Below are 19,705 nucleotides of genomic sequence, written 5' to 3'. Positions count from 1 at the left end.
TATAAATGAAACCATTATAAGCCTATTTATAAAACACTGATGAATGAATGTTAAGATTCTGATGAATATTCATGTTTTTGTTAAAAGGCAGATTTGTTTCATTTCCAGTTTCTCTCAACTACAAATATTTTTCCCTTGTAGCCAATAAATGTTGCACAAAGTCCAAGCTTTGCATAGTTGAACTCTCGTAAGTTATATAGTTAAGAAAATGTGGGAATCATTAGTGTTAGGCCACTGTATGTTGGTAATCAATAGTGCCCAGTCTTCTTTTGCTGTGCAATCCAATCAAAAGCCAATGCAGTGGCCCTTCATTCCAGTGTATCTTCATGTTGGGCATATGGAGGTAGTTCTACAGATCGCTCATGTAATTGTGCATTTTTTTAATTCCTTTTTGGATGGAAAAAGTTTACATCCACCTTTTTTTCTACAGATATCTAATATCTAATTAGAGTTCCGTGAGAGGGCCTGTGCCTTTGTTGCTGAAATGGAATTATGTCCAATTCTCTCTGAACAGTAGTTGTGAAAGTAAGTCCTCTAATTCTTAATGAGATTGTTGGATGCATCTCATTTCTCTCCTGGGTTTGTTTTGTTGTCTAGCGTACCAGTAAGTCCATATGTCAATGCTATATACGAAGCAAAGAATGTTAAAATAATACACACTTGTCCCATATGTTAGAATCTTCTTCTCCAGTTTTTCACGGTACTAGACTGAAAAAAATAGTATGCACTTCATACAACACAAAATATATATTGCGTATTAAAAAAAGAATTTGTCTTATGAGAAGCTTGTAAAGTATCCTCTCCTTTCACTAAAAAGAGTCTGGCACCTCAAGACCTGTAAAATACTTCAATGCCATTAACAGTCTGCTAAAAGCGATAGCCTACACAGGATGCCCAAAACAAAGCCACATCATCAAAAATACCCAATTCATTGGACCTATCCCTGAGGTATTTGTGAAGTGGGATACAGAATGTTGGGCTAGACAGATCATTGGACTGTTTTCATAGAATAATTCCTACGTCAACTGTGCCATGCGGTATTTTTTTCATGAGATAAATATAATCTTATACCCCAATGCCTGAAACTTCATATCCTCTCATTTTCTAGCTGGTAAAAATGTCCTATTTCACTTTTTTTTGTTTCAATTCTTGCTAAACTTCTCCTTTGATTTTTTCCAAGTGTAGGAAGCAACAACTGATCAAACTGAGTAATGCCCTTTCCTGACAGGCAAGTTATTTTTATGCTTATGTTTTTATGGGTATTTTTTAAGCTATGATTTATAAAAATATTGTCTCCACTTCAGAACGACATAAAAAAATCTGTCAAAGTTACACATTGAACAACTAGTATCATCTGATTTAAGAGTTAAGCTTTTTTGGAGGCAACGCTGATAATAAATTTAGCAATACAGATTTCCACAAATCTCTCAAATTATATTTTACTTTCTCTCCTAGCTATTGAGAAGATATAGTTACACTCACGGTCCTGATGTCAAGCAGCTTAATTTAATTAGCTATTTATTCAGCAAAACACTTACAGCTCTTATTAGGCCAGTGCCAGTTTCCATTGTGCTTAGTCTTGTATCACCAATCTTGATTGCAAGAATCTGAGCTCCAGGAGCCACACCATTTCGTTCTGGCTCTTCTGGAAAATATCCAGCAGCAATACTAGCTACATGTGTCCCATGTGCTCCTGAACAAATTAAACAAAAAGCATATTATTGCATGTACGGAATGTAACACCCTAGTAGAAACCTCAGTTATGCCAATTTAATATGCTATAATTCAATTCATTTTCATTTACTGAGCAATTTATACCATTAAAAAAAAGCTTATGCTGAAAGCTAACACCACATGGAATTCAGATTCTTCAGAAGTGTTCTTACTAATTAATTTTGACATCCATATATTCTTTAAATCTTCTGATCATCAGTTGTCACTGTCAATTTTGTTTGCACCTTTCACTGCTGATTTTAGAAAGCAAGCAATTATAAAATTAAATATACATGATATTTATATAAACTGCACAAAACTGGGATAAGAGTGGGTGGAGCTGTAATTATAGTGGTGCAATTATCATTTCAAAGGAAATTTGTATAGATAGCCTTCGTTATGCCTTGGCAAATCAAAGCAATGGCTAAATTTGTCTAAGTTTTATATATATATATATCACACACACAGATATTTTTATTTAGAAGCTGCCCTCCATTGGTAACCATTCTTTAATCATGCAAGCTGCAGGGGAAAGCAATTAAATTTAGTCACTCTCTATTTAAAGTCATGTGGAAGCAATTAAGTTTAATAGCCTGATTCTCTTCTCCCTCATACCAGTGAGACTCAGGAATAATTCCACTGAAGTCAATCATGTTTACTTGTAAGAAGCCAGCATTAGCAAGAAGAGTACCAGGACTGCAGTGCATAGAACACAAGCAGGAAACCATTTACTCATTTATTTTAGCTATTTCTATGCCTCTTAGGGGGATTATTGTGGGGCACCTTTGATAATGATCTATGCATTTATACCATACTCACAAATGTGGCATTTATCTGCCTGATCAGAAAGCTGTACCTCACAAAGGTAGAGCTATGCATTTAAGAAAAGATATGTAGCTGCTTGTGCATTAACTGCAGCTTTCAGTATTTTGATTAGCCATTTTATAAAATTCAAAGTAAGATACCTCACCAGCAATAATTTAAAAAAACATTTATAATTCATTAAAAATTATCAAAAATGACAAAAGCATATGTCATAAATATAAAGGGAAGGGTAACCACCTTTAAATCCCTCCTGGCCAGAGGAAAAAACCCTTTCACCTGTAAAGGGTTAAGAAGCTCAAGATAACCTCACTGGCACCTGACCAAAATGACCAATGAGGAGACAAGATACTTTCAAAGCGGGGGGGGGGGGGGGAACCAAAGGGTTCTCTCTGTCTGTGTGTTTCTTTTGCCGGGACCAGAGCAGGAATACAGGTCAGAACTCCTGTAAAGGGCTAATAAGCAATCTAATTAGAGATGCGTTAGATTCTGTTTTGTTTAAATGGCTGATAAAATAAGTTGTGCTGAATGGAATGTATATTCCTGTTTTTGTGTCTTTTTGTAACTTAAGGTTTTGCCTAGAGGGATTCTCTAGGTTTTGAATCTGATTACCCTGTAAGGTATTTACCATCCTGATTTTACAGAGGTGATGCTTTTACTTTTTCTTCAATTAAAATTCTTCTTTCAAGAACCTGATTGCTTTTTCTTTGTTCTGAAGATCCAAGGGTTTGGGTCTGTGTTCATCTATGCAAATTGGTGAGGATTTTTATCAAGCCTTCCCCAGGAAATGGGGTGTAAGGTTTGGGAGGATTTTGGGGGGAAAGACGTTTCCAAGCGGGCTCTTTCCCTGTTATATATTTGTTAGACGCTTGGTGGTGGCAGCAATAAAGTCCAGGGGCAAAAGGTAAAATAGTTTGTACCTTGGGCAAGTTTTAACCTAAGCTGGCAAAAATAAGCTTCGGGGGTTTTTCATGCAGGTCCCCACCTGTACCCTAGAGTTCAGAGTGGGGAAGGAACCTTGACAGCATACATTTTGAAATTAATTTTACAAAGCCTCAACCTGATTTAAGCAATTATTTTTAACCAACATTTTAATCGCCTTAATTTAAATTGCTTCCCCTCCACACAGTGCAATCCAATGTGGAAATTTAATCAGTTACACAGAAACACTTACATTTTGACTCAAATGCACTGTGAAAATGAAACCTACTTTATTTTATGAAAGAGTGGCATCACTTCTTGCTTTCTTGTTGAGATACCTAACTTAGATTTAATTTGCAATTGATTAAAACAAATTACCTCCACTGGTCACAATAGAAAGCAGGTTCCCCTCATCATAAACGTTCACAGAGTAATTCAACATTTCTGTCATGCCAAAAGATCCATATTCTTGTTTCTCTTTGTAGGTTCCCAACACAGTGCACTTAGTGAAGTCGCCACATTCACTTGTATCAATACAGGTTCTGTTGATACAGAAGAGTATAAAATAACCCAGATCAATCTATAGTAAGAACCCCTAACTTGTTCCTTCCCATATAAAATGACCACAGTTTGTAGACTGCTCTAAATTGTCTAGTTTTTTGTAAGTGATAATGGTCAAAATTTTCAAACCCAAATACCAGAAGTAGGGCTCCTAAATCAATACACACAGGCTATAAGAGTAGCTTGATTGTGGGAAGGTGCTACAACCTATTGACTTCAATGAGATTTGTGGTTACTTAGCAACTCAAGGGGAAGAAAAATGTTTAAAAAAAAAAGACGCCACTTTCATTCAAATGCCTTAACATTGATTTAAAAGTCAAACTTTAGGCACACATTTTAGAACTCTGGCCACTGTACACAGCTTTATGTATTTAACGACTTCATGTAAAATTTACTATCCACAAAGAAAAACGTGACTTCAGAAATTTCAAGTTACAACACTAGCTAATAACTACTGGCAAAATGTTTGAATACTTGGCTAAATCATGACAAAAATACTAGACACAAGACTCTCTGCTAGATCCCCCCTCAGCCTTCAACAGGACGCTGCATGGGTTCAGGAGTCTGCACGAAAAGTCCTGATGCAGGATCAGGACCTACATTCCTAAAACTGAAATCCTGCTAAATGTAGAAATGCTTTTTACAACATCTTTTCAGTAAAAACTTCATTACATAAATGCTTTTACAAGGTGATCATCAATAACTACTACTATTTTACAGCAACACAGAATACAGTTTGAACCAGTGCTTTAAAGCATGCAAAAATTCAAGCATTTTAGTTAGAATCAAAAGCAAAAGAGTTTACCTCCAGGTCTCACCATCATGCCATACTAAGCAATCATATACAGGACCAGGATCATTGTATTTTTTCTCCAAAGAATTCAACAGTTCTACTTGACTCTGAAATTCTTCCTTCATTAATTTAGTTGCCTTAAAAAAAAAAAAAAAGACTCAAAATACATCGTTATTTTCATACTTTTAGCAACACACACAGAGGCAAGTTGTGCAACAAACTGCTTTCCTATTAAAAAATTCCATATGACCTGATCTGTCTAGAAAAGTTCCTAACATGTTTATGTATAATGTGCTACCTAAGCATTAAAAAAAACCATAAGAAACATCAAGTTACGCATGTGTCATGATTTTCAGATATTGTTGTGGAGATTCTTTTTAGTTTCCTATGCAGAAGTGGTTAAGTACTGTAGAGTTTATAGAAAAATGCTGGTATCAATTTATAGATTAAACAAAATAATCTCTAACCAAATAGATATTTATGACCTTTGAACAAGGATACCCTTATCTATTTAAGCTACTTTTTATGTAAGCAATGTTAAGATAGAAAATATATATATATTCTAACATATACATTTAAAAACTAGAGTTCTGTCTGTATATATAATGTCTTGGCTGGGTGCCAGAATAGAACAGAAATGAAAAGAGGAGGTAGTAATGATTAGCAATAACTATTTCCTATATTTTACAGAAATCCAAGATGTGTGGGCACAACCCACAAACCCAGTGAACAACCGGTAAGCCTCCTTCAAGACCTACCAGCCTTAGTAGTATCTTACAGATTTAGAAAAAATTTGAAACATGGAAGATGCTACATGACTTGATACACTCCTTAAGAAGTAATAAATGCCCATCATGGAAGGTACAAACAAGTAACATTTGAAAATTTAAGATGTGTGGTCTTCAACAATGGCTACCAATGCTTCTGCAAATGAATACAATGTAAGTATTTTATCCTAGGTCCTTTATTCATAATATTTCTGATTCCTGTATTCTTAAGACACAGTGGCCTGAAGACTGATGGAATCAGAATACATCGGAATTAATATGCAGATGACTCAAGTGCCTTAAAGGGCTGATGGCACTTAGCTTTATTGCCCTTTCCTTCAACTGAGATGATGGAGAATTTAAATGAAAGCTACATTAACATTTAGAATTTATTCTAAGTTGGAACTGTAACAGATCACTGACAGAGGACAGACAATATTATTTAAAGAGAATGGAACCTTTTCACTAAAAAGTGAAAGAATTTGATAAAATGAAGATAATATTCAAGATCAAATAAGCGTTCACGTACGCATTCTATATCCTGACTTCAGAACAAGATGCATTGACATTCACTCAATTTGTCTGTTAAAATAACCTTGTCTCTCTAATCATCAAATAGAGCTTTTTTAAAGTCTCTGAGCAAGCGATTTCTATATAAAAAGTTGTTTAAAAAACTAATACAAACCTGTGAGGGAGAGCTGTGAACTGCATCAAACTCATCTAGTTTCCTACAAGCTTCTGCTAGTAGAAGCCTGTGAACAGGATCCCATTGTTTTTCCTTGCGTTCTTTCTGTAATACAAAAAGAAATTCCTCAATACATTAATTTGCGTAAGAGGCACTTGTATCTTTTATGAGCACTACATCTTTTAAATCATTTGGCAATCCTGATTTGGGACACGATAACTATAGCACAATCAAAAACCTTGTTATATCAGCAAAGCATTAAAAGAAAAATCTGCACTATAGGAATTTACAAGCCATAGTTTTCTAACAAAACCAAAAAAGCAGAGTTAAAATATCATAATATGAATACAAAATGGAAGTAAAAAATAAGTTACCTGAATCCTCTCCTTAAGAGCTTTTGGATAGAAATCATAGCCATTTTTTATGCCAATGTGATACTTGCCTGAAGGATTTACCCAATTTGTTGGAATCTAGAAAGCAGATAAAATTCAGAAATAGAAACGTTTCTTGCTCTCGACAGGCACTGCACACTAAATGTTAAAGTGTTCTATATAAAACAAATACATGGCTAAGCAGATTTGTAACGGTTTCAGTTTGTAAAGGTCATTGGTTCAAGTACAGACTTGGAGAACAGTAAATACCAACTTCTGCGGGATGAGGTAACTGTCTCAATCCAGTTCCTAGTGAAATGACATTACAACACCCAGCACTATATAGTCGGGAGTATCATAGGGCCAGATATGATAAAGGTATGGAGAATGAGTTGATCTCTCTATCTCTAAGAAACACTGCCTAAGCAGATGGTTTTTTTGTTTGTTTTTAAATAAACAGGTCTGCTTACCATGGCAAGTGGTAGTAAACAGCACAAGGAAAAAATTCAACTTAATCTTCTGTTGCTGTTTGACTCTTAAAGGTGAATCAAGCTCACTGGCCCTATAGCTAGAAGATCATGAGGGCAGAGGCCAACTGCCTCACACAGTAGGGGAAAGCTAACGGGACAAGGATTCCATGTACAATCACGAAAAGACAAAGCACAGGAAGCTCCAAGGGGTTGACAGAATCAGATAGTTTCAACCCCTCCTACTAACTGCCCCTCTACAAGGCTATCAATGTGGCAACAACAGCAACAGTCCCAGACATGTAAGATCATTGTTAAGATTTACCATCTCAACCAGCTGCCTTCCACAAAACCATTTTCAGACCTCCCAGATGCTGTTAACATTGAGGCAATGGGATGGCTGTAAACAGATTCCCCCTCCGTTCCACCCCCGCCCCTCCAAGACTCCTCAGTCACCTGCTGGGGCAGATCATATTCTGCCTTAATTATATCAATTTTTAATATGATGGTTCTTCCTGCATTTTACACAGTTTTACCCCAAAGAACTTACAATCTAAATAGATAAACCAGACAAAGGATGGGGGAAGGGATATAACATACAAAAAGAGTATACAATGTCACAATCTGTAGGATTTCACTAGAAGGGGATAATTTACGCAGACAGAAAAGGAAGAGGAGAGGTGCCATTAAATTTGACACCAGAAAAAAAAACAAAACCGAAAGCAACAATACAGAAATGCTTACCTTCAGAGTTCTTCCTGAAAGACCTATAATTTCTCCATCTTTGGGTTCTACTATGGTAGACGTGTTTACATCACCACTACCTGTTGTATCAATTATATCAATTATTTTAGGTTTCCCATCAGTTGTAGTCTGAAAACATAAGAAAATGATTATTTGAGATAAATATGTGGCTGTCAGAGCTGCATTTTTAAAACAAACACTCAAAAAACTATACAAACCAGGAACTTATAAATTTATATAATAATTAAAAAAAAAACTACCCCAGCACCGAGGAGCCCCTGCCATTTCATTACCCACCTCCCCACCCCCACCCAAAAACAGTTTTATATTACTTTTAACGTTATCATAATGGCATGGGAATGCCACTATAGTTAAGGTTGCATCATGACATCTGTTTAAAGATGGACTAAGTCCTCTAAAATCAACAGGTTTAGGGGAAGTTTACACTACAAAATTAAGCTGACCTAAATTACTTTGATGTACAGCCACTGCAGTAATTAAATTGCTTTTGCGCGTCCCCACTATGTTCCTTGTATTGGCGGTGCGTGCCATCACTACTGGGACTTGCATCGATGCAAAGAGCAGTGCACCATGGGTAGCTATCCTCCTGTCCAACTTGCCACCATCTAGCACAGGGTGTTATGGGAAGGGCTTCCACCGCCTCATCTGGGTAAACGAGTCACGCAGGGGTGACTGGGAACATGATTTCAATGTCTCGTGATGTAGTTTTCTCCGTCCCATAATTTTATCTGCATCCCATAACGTTTTGTGCCTCTTTTCAAAAGCCCTGCAAACCATGCGTCTTCCGTCTGTGTGAGAGGCATGGATACTGTACAGCTCTCCCCTACTGCAATGAGCATTGTGAGCACACGATGCCTGATCCTGCAGTATTTGCAGAGCCCCAAGAGGAGGCAAGGGGAACATAAAGATTCCTTGGAAGCTAGATTGCTGAGAGACATAGAAAGAAACAATTCAAAGTTGTTGGTGGCATTCATGGAGCAGCTGCAGACCGCACAGTGCTGATTCTGAGCCCAAGAAATAAGCATTGATTGGTGGGATCGCATCATTATGCGGGTACGGGATGACAAGCAGTGGCTGCAGAACTTTTGGATGCACAAAGCCATATTCCTGGATGCGTGCGTGGAGCTCGCCACAGCCATTAAGCACAGCAACACCAAAATAAGATCTGCACAGACAGTGGAGAAACGAGCGGCAATCGCTATGTGGAAGCTTGTAATACCAGATTGCTATTAATCAGTTGAAAATTAGTTTGGAGTTGGGAAATCCACCGTGGGGTTGCTGTAATGCAAACGTGCAGGCCATTAAATCACATCCTACTACTGTGACTCTCGGCAATGTGCAGGACATAGTAGATGGTTCTGCAACAATGGAGGTCCTGAACTGAAGCGGGGTGATGTATGCCATTTCTCTCTCTATTTTGGCCATCGGACCACCATGCCACAGAGTGCATCAACAGAAAGGGCTACTTTTCTACGGTATTGCAAGTGCTGATGAATCACCAGGGACATTTTGCCAACATCAACGGGGGTTGGTCAAGGAACATGCATGACGCATGCATCTTTAAGAACATAGGCCTGTTCAGAAAGCTGCAAGCAGCGACTCTCTTTCCAGAGCAGAGGATTGCCATTGGGGATGTTGAAATGTCAACAGTGATCCTGAGAGACCCAGTCTGCCCCTTACTCCCGCGACTCATGAATCCGTACACCAGCCACCTCGACAGCAGCAAGAAGTGTTTCAGCTACAAGTTCAACAGGTGCAGAATGACAACTGAACATGCCTTTGGCCATTTGAAAGGACACTGGCGCTGCTTATTCATGAGATTAGTCCTCAGTTAAAAAAAAATCCCAATGATTACAGCTGCCTGCTGTGTGCTTTATAATATCTGTGAAACAAAGGGGGGGGGGGTTTCCACCTCAGTGGAGGCAGAATGGCTTTCTGCTGATTTTGAGCAGCCACATACGAGGACATAAGAGCTCAATGGGAGCTATTTGGCTCCGGGAAGCTTTGAAAGACCATTTTAATAGTGAGTCACGGTAACGAGTGTTGCTGTAGTGTGCTCTGCTTGGCATTGTTTTTTTGCATCCTAGTATGAAGCTGTGTGTATTAACAGAACATTGCAAATGCACCGATTGCTATTATCTGTGAATGATGTCAGCCCCAGCCAGCGTATATTGAGAATAAAGATGAATTAAGTTTCCATAAATAGGCTTTTATTCCAAACCCATGTTAACACATATTTATAACTGAATGAAACTTTATAAATATGGGGAAAGAACCTTTGAAGGGGAAAGAACAGTCATTTCCATTTCTCAACACATACACCAACCGTGTCTCTCAGGTCAGCGTATGTGTGGCTGCCTGTTCTTTCCCCCTGGGTGGAGTGGTAGGGGGTAGTGCAGCGGCCCTGGATGCCAAGAGGAATGGGGGGGGTCCCGTACGGAGGTCCCAGAATGCAGTTCTCTATGGGCTGCAGACAGAGACAAGCATGAGTCTGCTGAACATGAAGATCAACAGGAGTCTCCAGCATGTCTGCCACTTGAGAAATGTTAGCATCTCCTGCAGCAAGTCCCGGCGAGAATGACATTTTAATGTAGATGTTTACAGAGTTAGGTCGACATAAGCTCTCCTTTTCCTGTGCTTTTCTTCTCTCCACTTTATCTTTGTCCATTCTGTCCACCAGGGTGATTCTCCAAGACTAGTGCTTGGTATCTGAAGCACCAGAGGCTTGCCAGATCTCTTGGAACAGGTCATCCGACATCCTCTTCCTTATCCTCCTTAAATGGCTGAGCCGCTCCACTGGTGTCGACAGAGAGACCCTCAAGGCCACATTTCCATCTGCAAAAGATATAATAGTACCTATGTGCATTGTGAGTGTATTCACAAGGTAAATGGAAACTTGGTATACTGAACTCACTCCCCTTAATTCACACAAGTTGCAAGCGCTACATTCTCACTTCTTGAGATTCATAGAGCACGGCAGCAGAGTCAGCCAAGGTGAATAGGGCCTAGGGGAGAGTTGGGACAATAAGAAGGGGATAGCTCAAGGGCATGAGTATACGAATACAGGACAACTGAATTGAATGCAGGCACCATTTTCCAGAGGTGGTGATGATTTTAGCTGATATTTCACTCCTGAAAGGGAATAGCTCCTGCAGGTGTCCAGCTGCACACTGGTCCGTATGCTTCTAGCCTTTGTGCTGCAATGGTACTTGCTGAAGTAATTGCGGAGTGGCATGGGAAAGCGTCCTACTGCGGCAGAAGTAGTAAGGCATCCCTCCCCAGAAACTTTTGGCAGAGGATTGCAAACTACCTTCAGGAAAGTCTCCTTGATAGCTCTATGAAGGATTCATGGGACATCCTGGTGCATCTCTGTTCTGCAGTGCCCCCCCACCTAACTGTATAGGGGAATGAGAAGTAGATAGCAACTCTACCTCTATTGGTTGAGTCACTACCTCTTCTAGCATAAGTAAAAAGAGTAAATGAACAGATGTGTCTTTGCAATATCAACGAAAACTCCATATTTACCAGAGATTCCTTCTCCATGCATTAGGCTCACCCATGCTGGACTGTAGGGACTGGCTCGACTGTCCAGAAATCAAAAACAGGTCCTGACTTGCTGTGCCACTTGTTCCCCTAGTCGCCTGTTCCCCATATTTCTCCTTCTCTTTGTCACTGTTGATAGTGGAGGCCTGTGACTGCCGCTCTCCCAAAGCATCCACAGGACTTTTGGGGGTAGTGGTGGGGTCTCTGGCGAGGAGGGCATGCAGCTCTTTGTAAAAACAGCTGCAGCTCTGAACTAGAGCAACTGTTAGCCCCCCTTGCCTTCTGATACGCCTGCTGCAGGTCCTTGGCTTTCACGCAGCACTCTCTCAGGGATCTTCTCTTCCATGCCCCAAGCGATCTGCTTGTAGATATCAACATTTATACGGCTCAATCGGAGCTGTCCCCGCACACCCTCTTCTCTTCACAGACCTCGGAGATCCATGACCTCTTCCATACTCCAGGAAGGAGCTCGTCTTCAGCATGTAGCTGGCACAATCAGCTGGGCAGTCAATAGGTGAGCTCTCCATGCCAAGCACACAGGAAATGGAATCGAAAAATTCACAGGATTTAGAGGAGAGGGGAGTATACCTGTGTACCTGGTCACTGGGCAGCAGAGCTCAAAACGGTGACCAGAGCGGTCAAGGTGAGGCATTGCGAGACACCTCTTAGAGCCTATGAAAGACAAAGTAAGTAATGCAGCGTCTACACTGATACTGCGTCGACCTAACTCTGCCTCTTGCGGAGGGGGAGTTAAGTTGGCATAGCAGGCAAGTTACACCGAAAGGAGTGACATTTTAATGTAGATGCTTATAGAGTTAGGTCGACATAAGCTGCCTTGCATCAACCTAACTCTGTAGTGTACACTAGGCCTTCATCAGATTTCTTTGAAATTTAGTCTGCCCTAGGAAGGTGCAGGATAGCTCCAGTGACCCAAATTTTGAGTAATCTGAACCAGGGGTTCCAGAGATATAAGCCCCCAAAAAACAGCAATTAAAAAAAACAAAAACGTTTCTAGGTGGGGTTGAAGATGTGGTTAAAATAGTCTCAGCATCTGTCAAGTTTTATTCAAAGTAGTGCATGGCACCCACTAAATCTTAGTGGGGCCCAAATGGAGAACAGCATGTAGGAAAATGTACTGTTTTATAGTGTGGGTATGCCAATATAGAAAAAATGGCTACAGAGTTTCTATTCCTGCCATTTTATATGCTTTAAAGCTCAAATCTTATAAGTGCTCTAAAAACCTAAATGATTACTCGGATAATTTTGAAATTTGGTGGGCCTCATTGGGCACAAGGTGACATTAGTGGTCCAAATGGGTCATTTGACTGAGAGGTTCCAGAACTATATTTCCCGCCATCCCCACCAAAGACAGTTTTCTTCTGCTGCCTAGTATTGTTAAGCTGAGCAGTACTAATGACTGGATCAATTACAGACCTCTCCATTCCATCAACATAACTAAGGATTAGTTAATCACAAGTGCCACCTACAGCAAACGGACTTCTGAACGGAGTGAATGGAAGTTGCTGCAATTTGAGAGTCATGGGTAACAATTTCATTTTTGGGAGAATGCAATCGAAGTATTGGGGTCGAGGGTGGAATTAGACATGTAAACACTTCCTGGGAGAGGAGCGGTGACAGGGGAAGAGGGGTTTGGGATTGCAGTGAGGGGAGGGTTATGGGAAGGGTGGATGGAAGTATGGCACTTCACCAGCTCTGCCAGTGCACTCCACCCAGGAATCCAACAGTTGCCGAAATGTACAAGCTCTTCACCTCCTTTTACAACCCATCCACCCACAAAATCCCATCTAACTCTATTAAAGGACAAAAAGGAAAAAAAAGCTTGTACATTTCAGCAGCTGTGGGATTGGCAGTGTAAAGGCATGTTAACATAGCATACTGGGGCACTGCTGAAAGAGGACAGAGTTAAGATTGCATGGGCAAGCTAAACTCTGCATTTCCTGGTTTTTAGAAGTTTGAGATTTGCTCAGTTCAGTTCTGCAAGGGGCCAGCATATCACCATATAACCTTAACTCTGCATTAATACAGGTTATTGACATTAACTATGGATTTATGCTGAAATGACAGCAACATGTGTTTATTTTGTCAGCCTTGTATAAAACAATTACCCGATTTCTGGAAAAGGACTTACGGTGCAAAAGCCTTTAAAAAAAATTAGTTACACTAGTAATGCTCAGAGTCCCAAATTCAGTGCAGAATCACATATACTTATTTCCCAATTACTCAAACACCACCACTTGCATTTTCTAAGGAGGAAATATCAGTCTGTCCCTCATTAACAACCACCTCCACACCACTTACAAAAAAATGACAAACTCACAGCTCCCCCAAATCATACAGAAGAGTGAAACAGACTAGGATATGTTATTTTCATACTACTGCTCCTGCCAAGTCCTACAGTAGCATAGGCATGATCCTTGAGAACATATACAGAGAAAGGACAGGAAGGAGAAAGAGGGAGCAGAAACAAAGCAGTGAGGAAGTGGGTTATACTGGTTGCTTAGTGACAGCACACAGTTCAATACCAAGCTTGGTTTTTTCCACTGGTTCCAGAAGAAATTGGGAGTACCACCCATTCTGTCTTCTGTTATCTTAAACCAAGTTATTTCGAACAAAGACTCTTTCATAAAGCACTAACACCTGTATTGTTATACAAATACTATGGAAGGAGTGTATTTTTTTCAGGTGGGTGGGAAGATTGACTGGTTGGGAAGAGCGTATCTTAACTTACTTAGAATTCATCTCAAGCTAAATGAAGAAACAGTATTATTGGGTTTAGAAGGTCACCACATTCAGCCCTCCTCAATAAGGAGAATTCTTGCATTGCCTGCTGTTAAGGAAAACATAAGGAAAGTTGTTCCCTAAATATTTAAAGGCAAGAACATAATATCTATGCCCACAATTCTGCAATGTGAAGCTCGTGATGGATACCCTTTCACTTCAATAGCACTCCGAATGGGCACAGGGTTCCCCACTATGAATCCAGTTGAAGCATCTGAGTCTGGGTACTTAAATTAATTCACAATCCCTTTGTAGCTGCCAAACAAACATGAAGTTGGCCATGCATTTATCATGCCTCAAAAGAGTAAGATTCAATATTTATGCCGCTTGCATAGAAATGCATATTTCAGAGTGACTCAGGTTAATGAAAATCCATGAAGAGAATAGGCAGGATATTGACTCTTGTCTGACAGATAAGCAGGACTGTTTTGAAGAGGTGTAATGAGGAATTGCTCCAAATACTCAAGCTAATAGCAATGACATTGACTCTGTACATAGGAATTCATGTTCAATTGCTGAAGTCTGGAAGATTATAAAAATGTTTACTGAACTGCAATTACGTAATAGCAAAAATGTGTTCCAAAAGAGTTATGAGTAGGCTTTAGCAGCACCATTTTCTAGCATTTGTGAATGATCCCTATAGGTACAAGTTCCCACCTACAACAGAAGAACCAACAGTTACTCTTGAATAGGTAGAAGAGTTTTATGCTGGAAACAGATTTCCACCTATAGCAAATCAACTGGAAACCAAGTCAAGTTTTCCAGTGAATGCTAAAAACGTAAAGGTTATTCACTGATGGAATCGTTAAAGAACGTTCTGGAAAAAAACAAGGATAAGAATATTGTTATGCAAAACAAAGCACACCGGATCTTTTATAGGAGTGAATGCAAACACGCCGTATTTATTGAAAATACAACAGTTAGCATATGCTTCTCAGTCATACACATCATGCGCACAGTCCTGCCAGTTAATGTTTTTATAGTTACCAGTCTGTTGTAGCTTGAGTCAATCTAATAGCCAGTTAGACTGAACACGAGTGAGGAGCTGGGTTCTGTCGGTCGCGATCCAATGTGAGGTTTTGCAGGACTGAACCCAGAGTTCCATGGCAAAACACCCCATCTTTATAGTTGTAAATTCCCTTTTGAATCATTAGTCCTTAAGTGGTGTTAATCTTGGAGTTTTCTGCTGTTATCATTTGATGGTTATTGTCTGGCTTCCCATCGTTATCTCCTATTTGTTGTCTCGCCTTCGGGTGTGCCTGCCTCACCTCTGCGGTCCTCAATGCTGCTAACATGTTTAGCATCGGATACAATGGATGTTTTCTGATTGTCTCCTGGTGTTTCCAAGTTTCTCACTTGTTCTTGACCATCTGGACATCTGTGATGGCTTTCACACCTTATCTTTTCCTGATGCATGCATTCCTCATTCACACAAACAATCTCTCACAGAGAAGACAGCAGTATTTTATATTCAGCAGAATACATTGTAAATTAAAGTTCACTAAATCTTGTGGTCAAAACAGTTTACATTGTGGCTCAGGCCTTTAACATTCCTTTAACCTAATTAACATAAAAAGAAAAGGAGTACTTGTGGCACCTTAGAGACTAACCGATTTATTTGAGCATAAGCTTTTGTGAGCTACAGCTCACTTCATCCGATGAAGTGAGCTGTAGTTCACGAAAGCTTGAGCTCAAATAAATTGGTTAGTCTCTAAGTGCCACAAGTACTCCTTTTCTTTTTGCGAATACAGACTAACACGGCTGCTACTCTGAAACCTAATTAACATAGACACAATACAAGATCCTGTCTTTTACTCACTAAACCTTAAAACAAAAAGAGATGTATATTTAATTAGAGTGCCTGATTTGTAATACATACAGGAAACCATAGCAGACATTATCACTTATCCTAAAACAAAAGGGTGCCCATAATCAGTCATAAGGATTGTTCTGGTCTGTCCCTGCCTTAACATCAGTACAGACCCTGGCAGTCTGTCAGATGCATTCCTACCAATGTCCCAGAGGGTCATTCTTAAAATGAAGTCAAGACATACATTAGTACCTCTATTCTTATAGTACAATTATAAAATCCTCCTCCTACAATATAAGCCATGCTTATTCCCTCCAGAACAGGGAGTTATGTTGCAACAGACAGCCAGTACAAGAATTTGAGTAGCAATGGTCTTGTGGCACTTGGGGAAAGCTTCACCTGCCAGGAGGAATGTGTAACCCACACTTACAGTGTGACTCTCTGACCTCTAGTTGAGAGATGACAGTATTTATGAGAAAGTAGAATTTTTACACTAATAGATCTGGGTCTTTCAGCTCAGGCAGCAAAGGCTCAGAGTTTCAAATCCAGAAGCCCTGAGTTCAAGCTCCACTGCCCATGACCCAGCTAAGGGATTCATGCTACTTTCATGCTCAAGTAATGTCTCAAGTATTAACTACCTATGCATTCTTCTGCTGGAATCAACTGAGCATTTTCTTTGAATGCACTAGGAAAAAGAAAAGTTAGAAACTACAAGGCAACAGCTGGGGCTTCAGAACTAGCTTTTAAATGAAGGATTTTAATTCTGAAAGCAATTTCAGTGAGTCTGAATTATAAGACTCAGTGGTAACTGGCTTTTTTAAAAATGGATTGCAATTATATTTTAAATACTGCATTATAAAATTTATATTGAGGTGATAATGTTTGGGAATTCATGTGTGTAAAACAAAGTTTCCCAAATTTGGTCTATGTTATTTTAATGAAGTTATAAATAACTTTTCAGCGTAAGAGAAATAATTTTGCTGCATGATGACAAAGATTTCTATGCCATTTTGGATTTGTAAGAGAAAACAAAAATACAATTTTATTATTTAGTATTTTGTTCTTTGCCTACAGCAGTTAGGTTATTTTATTTGAATTTTATCAATCAGCAGTGGCATTGAAGAGTTTATAAAAACATTTATAGTGTTGTTCATTTTATATTTTAATCTAAAATTGCAACAGCTCAAATCTTCAAGTTAAGTTGAGGCTTGATAAAACTGTTTTAAATCTATTATTTTTAACTCGACCAATATAACTGGTTTAAATGAGTCTATGAATGGGGGTGGTGGTGTTATGTAGGTAGTTATAGGTTTAAAAAAAAAAAAAAAAAAAAACAACCTGGACTGGCTATGTTCTTGTCAATCCATCAGGCATTTTGTTACACAGTAAGTCAATACAAACTGATTGCTCTTGCCAAATATAATTACTTTGGAAAAACCAGTATATTTATGTTGTGACAATTAAACCCTGGGTTATTTTACAGCACCTGAAAGTGTTCAGGTCACTTTACAAAACAAATTATAAGCTCTTTGGAGCAGAGACTGTGTCTTTTTTATCGAACTTGAAACATAACAAGACAAGTAAAGGTAACAAACAATACACAAAGAATGGGGTGGGGAACAAGTTTATGGAGTTACCCAATTTAAGCATCTGTACATCTTGAGGTCTCACTCAATTAAGTGTTTTGTTTTTTATTATTGAGCACATGAAAAATCATGACAGAAGTGTGTACTAATGAGGAATTTGAATGAGGATAGTGACTTGGTGGATATCAGTGGAACAGGTAATATATTCCATACATAGGGGTGGAATGGGGGGGGACCCCAACATTGTCATGGGAGCATCAGACTAACAGGGCACCAAAACTAGCATCAGCAGCAGGAGTGGAAGGCATCATGATGAGACAAGGTCAGGGTGGTAGGCAGTGCTATATAGCACCCTCAAGGAAAAGACAAGAAGTTTGCACTCAGTGCAGTGAAGAAGGGGAGCCAATGGAGAATTAAAGGTGGAAGAGAGAAGGATATTGTCAGATCAAGTAGTGAAAAAATTAGTGGTCTCATTTTGGGTGGATAGGAGTGGAAGGAAAGAGGAGAATGTGGATATCAGAGGGCTTGTCTTTATTCAAACAGCTGTGCAGATTTGAGCTAGCTGGCATGATGCTGCCCACCATCCCTCACAAGCGTCTTTAATGACTTGATGCCAAATCTCGGACTCTCTGCTCAACCTTGACTTCTCACTGCTTTTAACACTTATCTTGTCATCACTGGGCTTTCTAGTGCTCCACCCGCTCTGGTCATTCTTTCAGTGTCTTGTTGTGGGGTCCTCTTCTCTGCCCACCTTTCCATGGAGTTTCCAAAGTCTTGCATCTTTGGCCCCCTCCTCTTCCTACTTTATACCTCTTCAGTGATCATATCTGCTCACATGGCTTCAGCTACCATGTTTACGTGGATAACTCAAATCTTTCTTTCCAAACCTGACCCAGCTCTCAGTCCAATCTTACATCTCAGCCTGTCTCCATGGCATCTTCTTGATAGCACACCATCAAATTAACACATGGGCAAAACGATCTTATCCTTTCTTCTAAACCCTTTGTCATCACCAAAAGCACCAATCTCCATGTTATGAGATTTGCCTGGGCTACTCCAACCTCCTCCTACCGAAAGCCACAGAGAGGCTCATGTTTTGAATGAACTGAGGCTAAGGGCATCTTCCTTGACCATCATTCTCGCCATTTAATCCCTCTGAATTCCACCACTATCGAGGTGGGATAGGGGAGGCAAAATTCAGGCTCCTCGTTCTCACCTTCAAGGCCCTTCAGAGCCCTTCATCTCCTTATTTCGGGTCACGTCTCTTTCCATGTTATCCACGTTTGCCGCGCAAGTTCAAGAACATCCCTTCCCCCAGCTCTGGGGCCAGTGAGGCGCCGGTAGCCTGCAGCTGCTTCTCACCCCGACCCCTCCAGCCTACACGAGCCGCCAAGCCCGGAGTCCAGCTAGTCCCTGCGCCGCCTCGCTGCCCCAACCTCCTCCGCCCGGCGCCGTCCCCGGCCCGCCCCAGGCTCCTCTGCCCCGCTCCTTTACAACGCCCCGCCCGGGAACCGCTCAGCCCGACCGTCCCTCCCCCGCGGAGAGGCGACCGGGACAAGGCCCAGGAGCTCCCCGCGCGGGCGGTGACCCAGCGCCGCGGCCCCGCCGGGTACCTGCATGCCGGGCGCGCCGGGATCCACGCCGGTGTCCAGCACGGCCAGCAGCACCCCGCGCCCGTCGTACTCCGGGTAGCGGCCGAGGAAGGAGGCGGCGCCCGTCTCTTTCTTGGGCAAGAGCCCGTGGAAGGGGAACGGCTCGTCCACGGCGGCCGCCATGATGGCAGCAGGGGACGGAGCGCCGCCTGGAACCCACCAAGCGACTGGCGGACAGCGGCTGAGGGGCGGGAAGGCGCACGCGTCCACCCAGCCAATCGCCGGCCCGCATGCCCGCGCCTTCTAGAGCGCCACGGCGCATGGGCTATACCAGCCAATAGGACGGCGAAACGCAATTACGCGCGCGCCGGAGCTGGGGGGGGGGTGTGAATGCGTCTAACTAGCCAATAAGGCAACAGGACACGCGGCTTCACGCGCCGGAACTCGAGTTCCGGTTGGTTCCGTGAGGAAACCTGCGCCGAATCGGCCAGGCTTAAAGAAACAGGCACC

The 19,705-nt window shown here is 40.9% G+C and overlaps 1 protein-coding gene across 2 annotated transcripts in view; it reads right to left on the bottom strand.

Moving 5' to 3' along the window:
- The window catches only part of TPP2 (tripeptidyl peptidase 2), a 76,496-nt gene extending 57,079 nt beyond the window's left edge, over positions 1-19,417 (bottom strand). For both annotated transcript variants that reach the window (XM_077813092.1, XM_077813100.1), the window contains exons 1-7: positions 19,217-19,417; positions 7,845-7,973; positions 6,637-6,732; positions 6,263-6,367; positions 4,823-4,947; positions 3,835-3,998; positions 1,539-1,693 (exon numbers count right to left, since the gene is read on the bottom strand). In XM_077813092.1, coding sequence (XP_077669218.1) covers positions 1,539-1,693; positions 3,835-3,998; positions 4,823-4,947; positions 6,263-6,367; positions 6,637-6,732; positions 7,845-7,973; positions 19,217-19,378 — 936 coding nt within the window. In that variant the 5' untranslated portion in view covers positions 19,379-19,417. The remainder of the gene's footprint in view (positions 1-1,538; positions 1,694-3,834; positions 3,999-4,822; positions 4,948-6,262; positions 6,368-6,636; positions 6,733-7,844; positions 7,974-19,216) is intronic.
- Between the last annotated feature and the right edge of the window lie 288 nt (positions 19,418-19,705).

Source organism: Eretmochelys imbricata, chromosome 1 (genome assembly GCF_965152235.1).
Source record: "Eretmochelys imbricata isolate rEreImb1 chromosome 1, rEreImb1.hap1, whole genome shotgun sequence".
NCBI classification, from domain to species: domain Eukaryota; kingdom Metazoa; phylum Chordata; order Testudines; family Cheloniidae; genus Eretmochelys; species Eretmochelys imbricata.
Note: the sequence above shows the minus strand (reverse complement) of the source record. Positions and strands in the feature narration are given on the sequence as shown.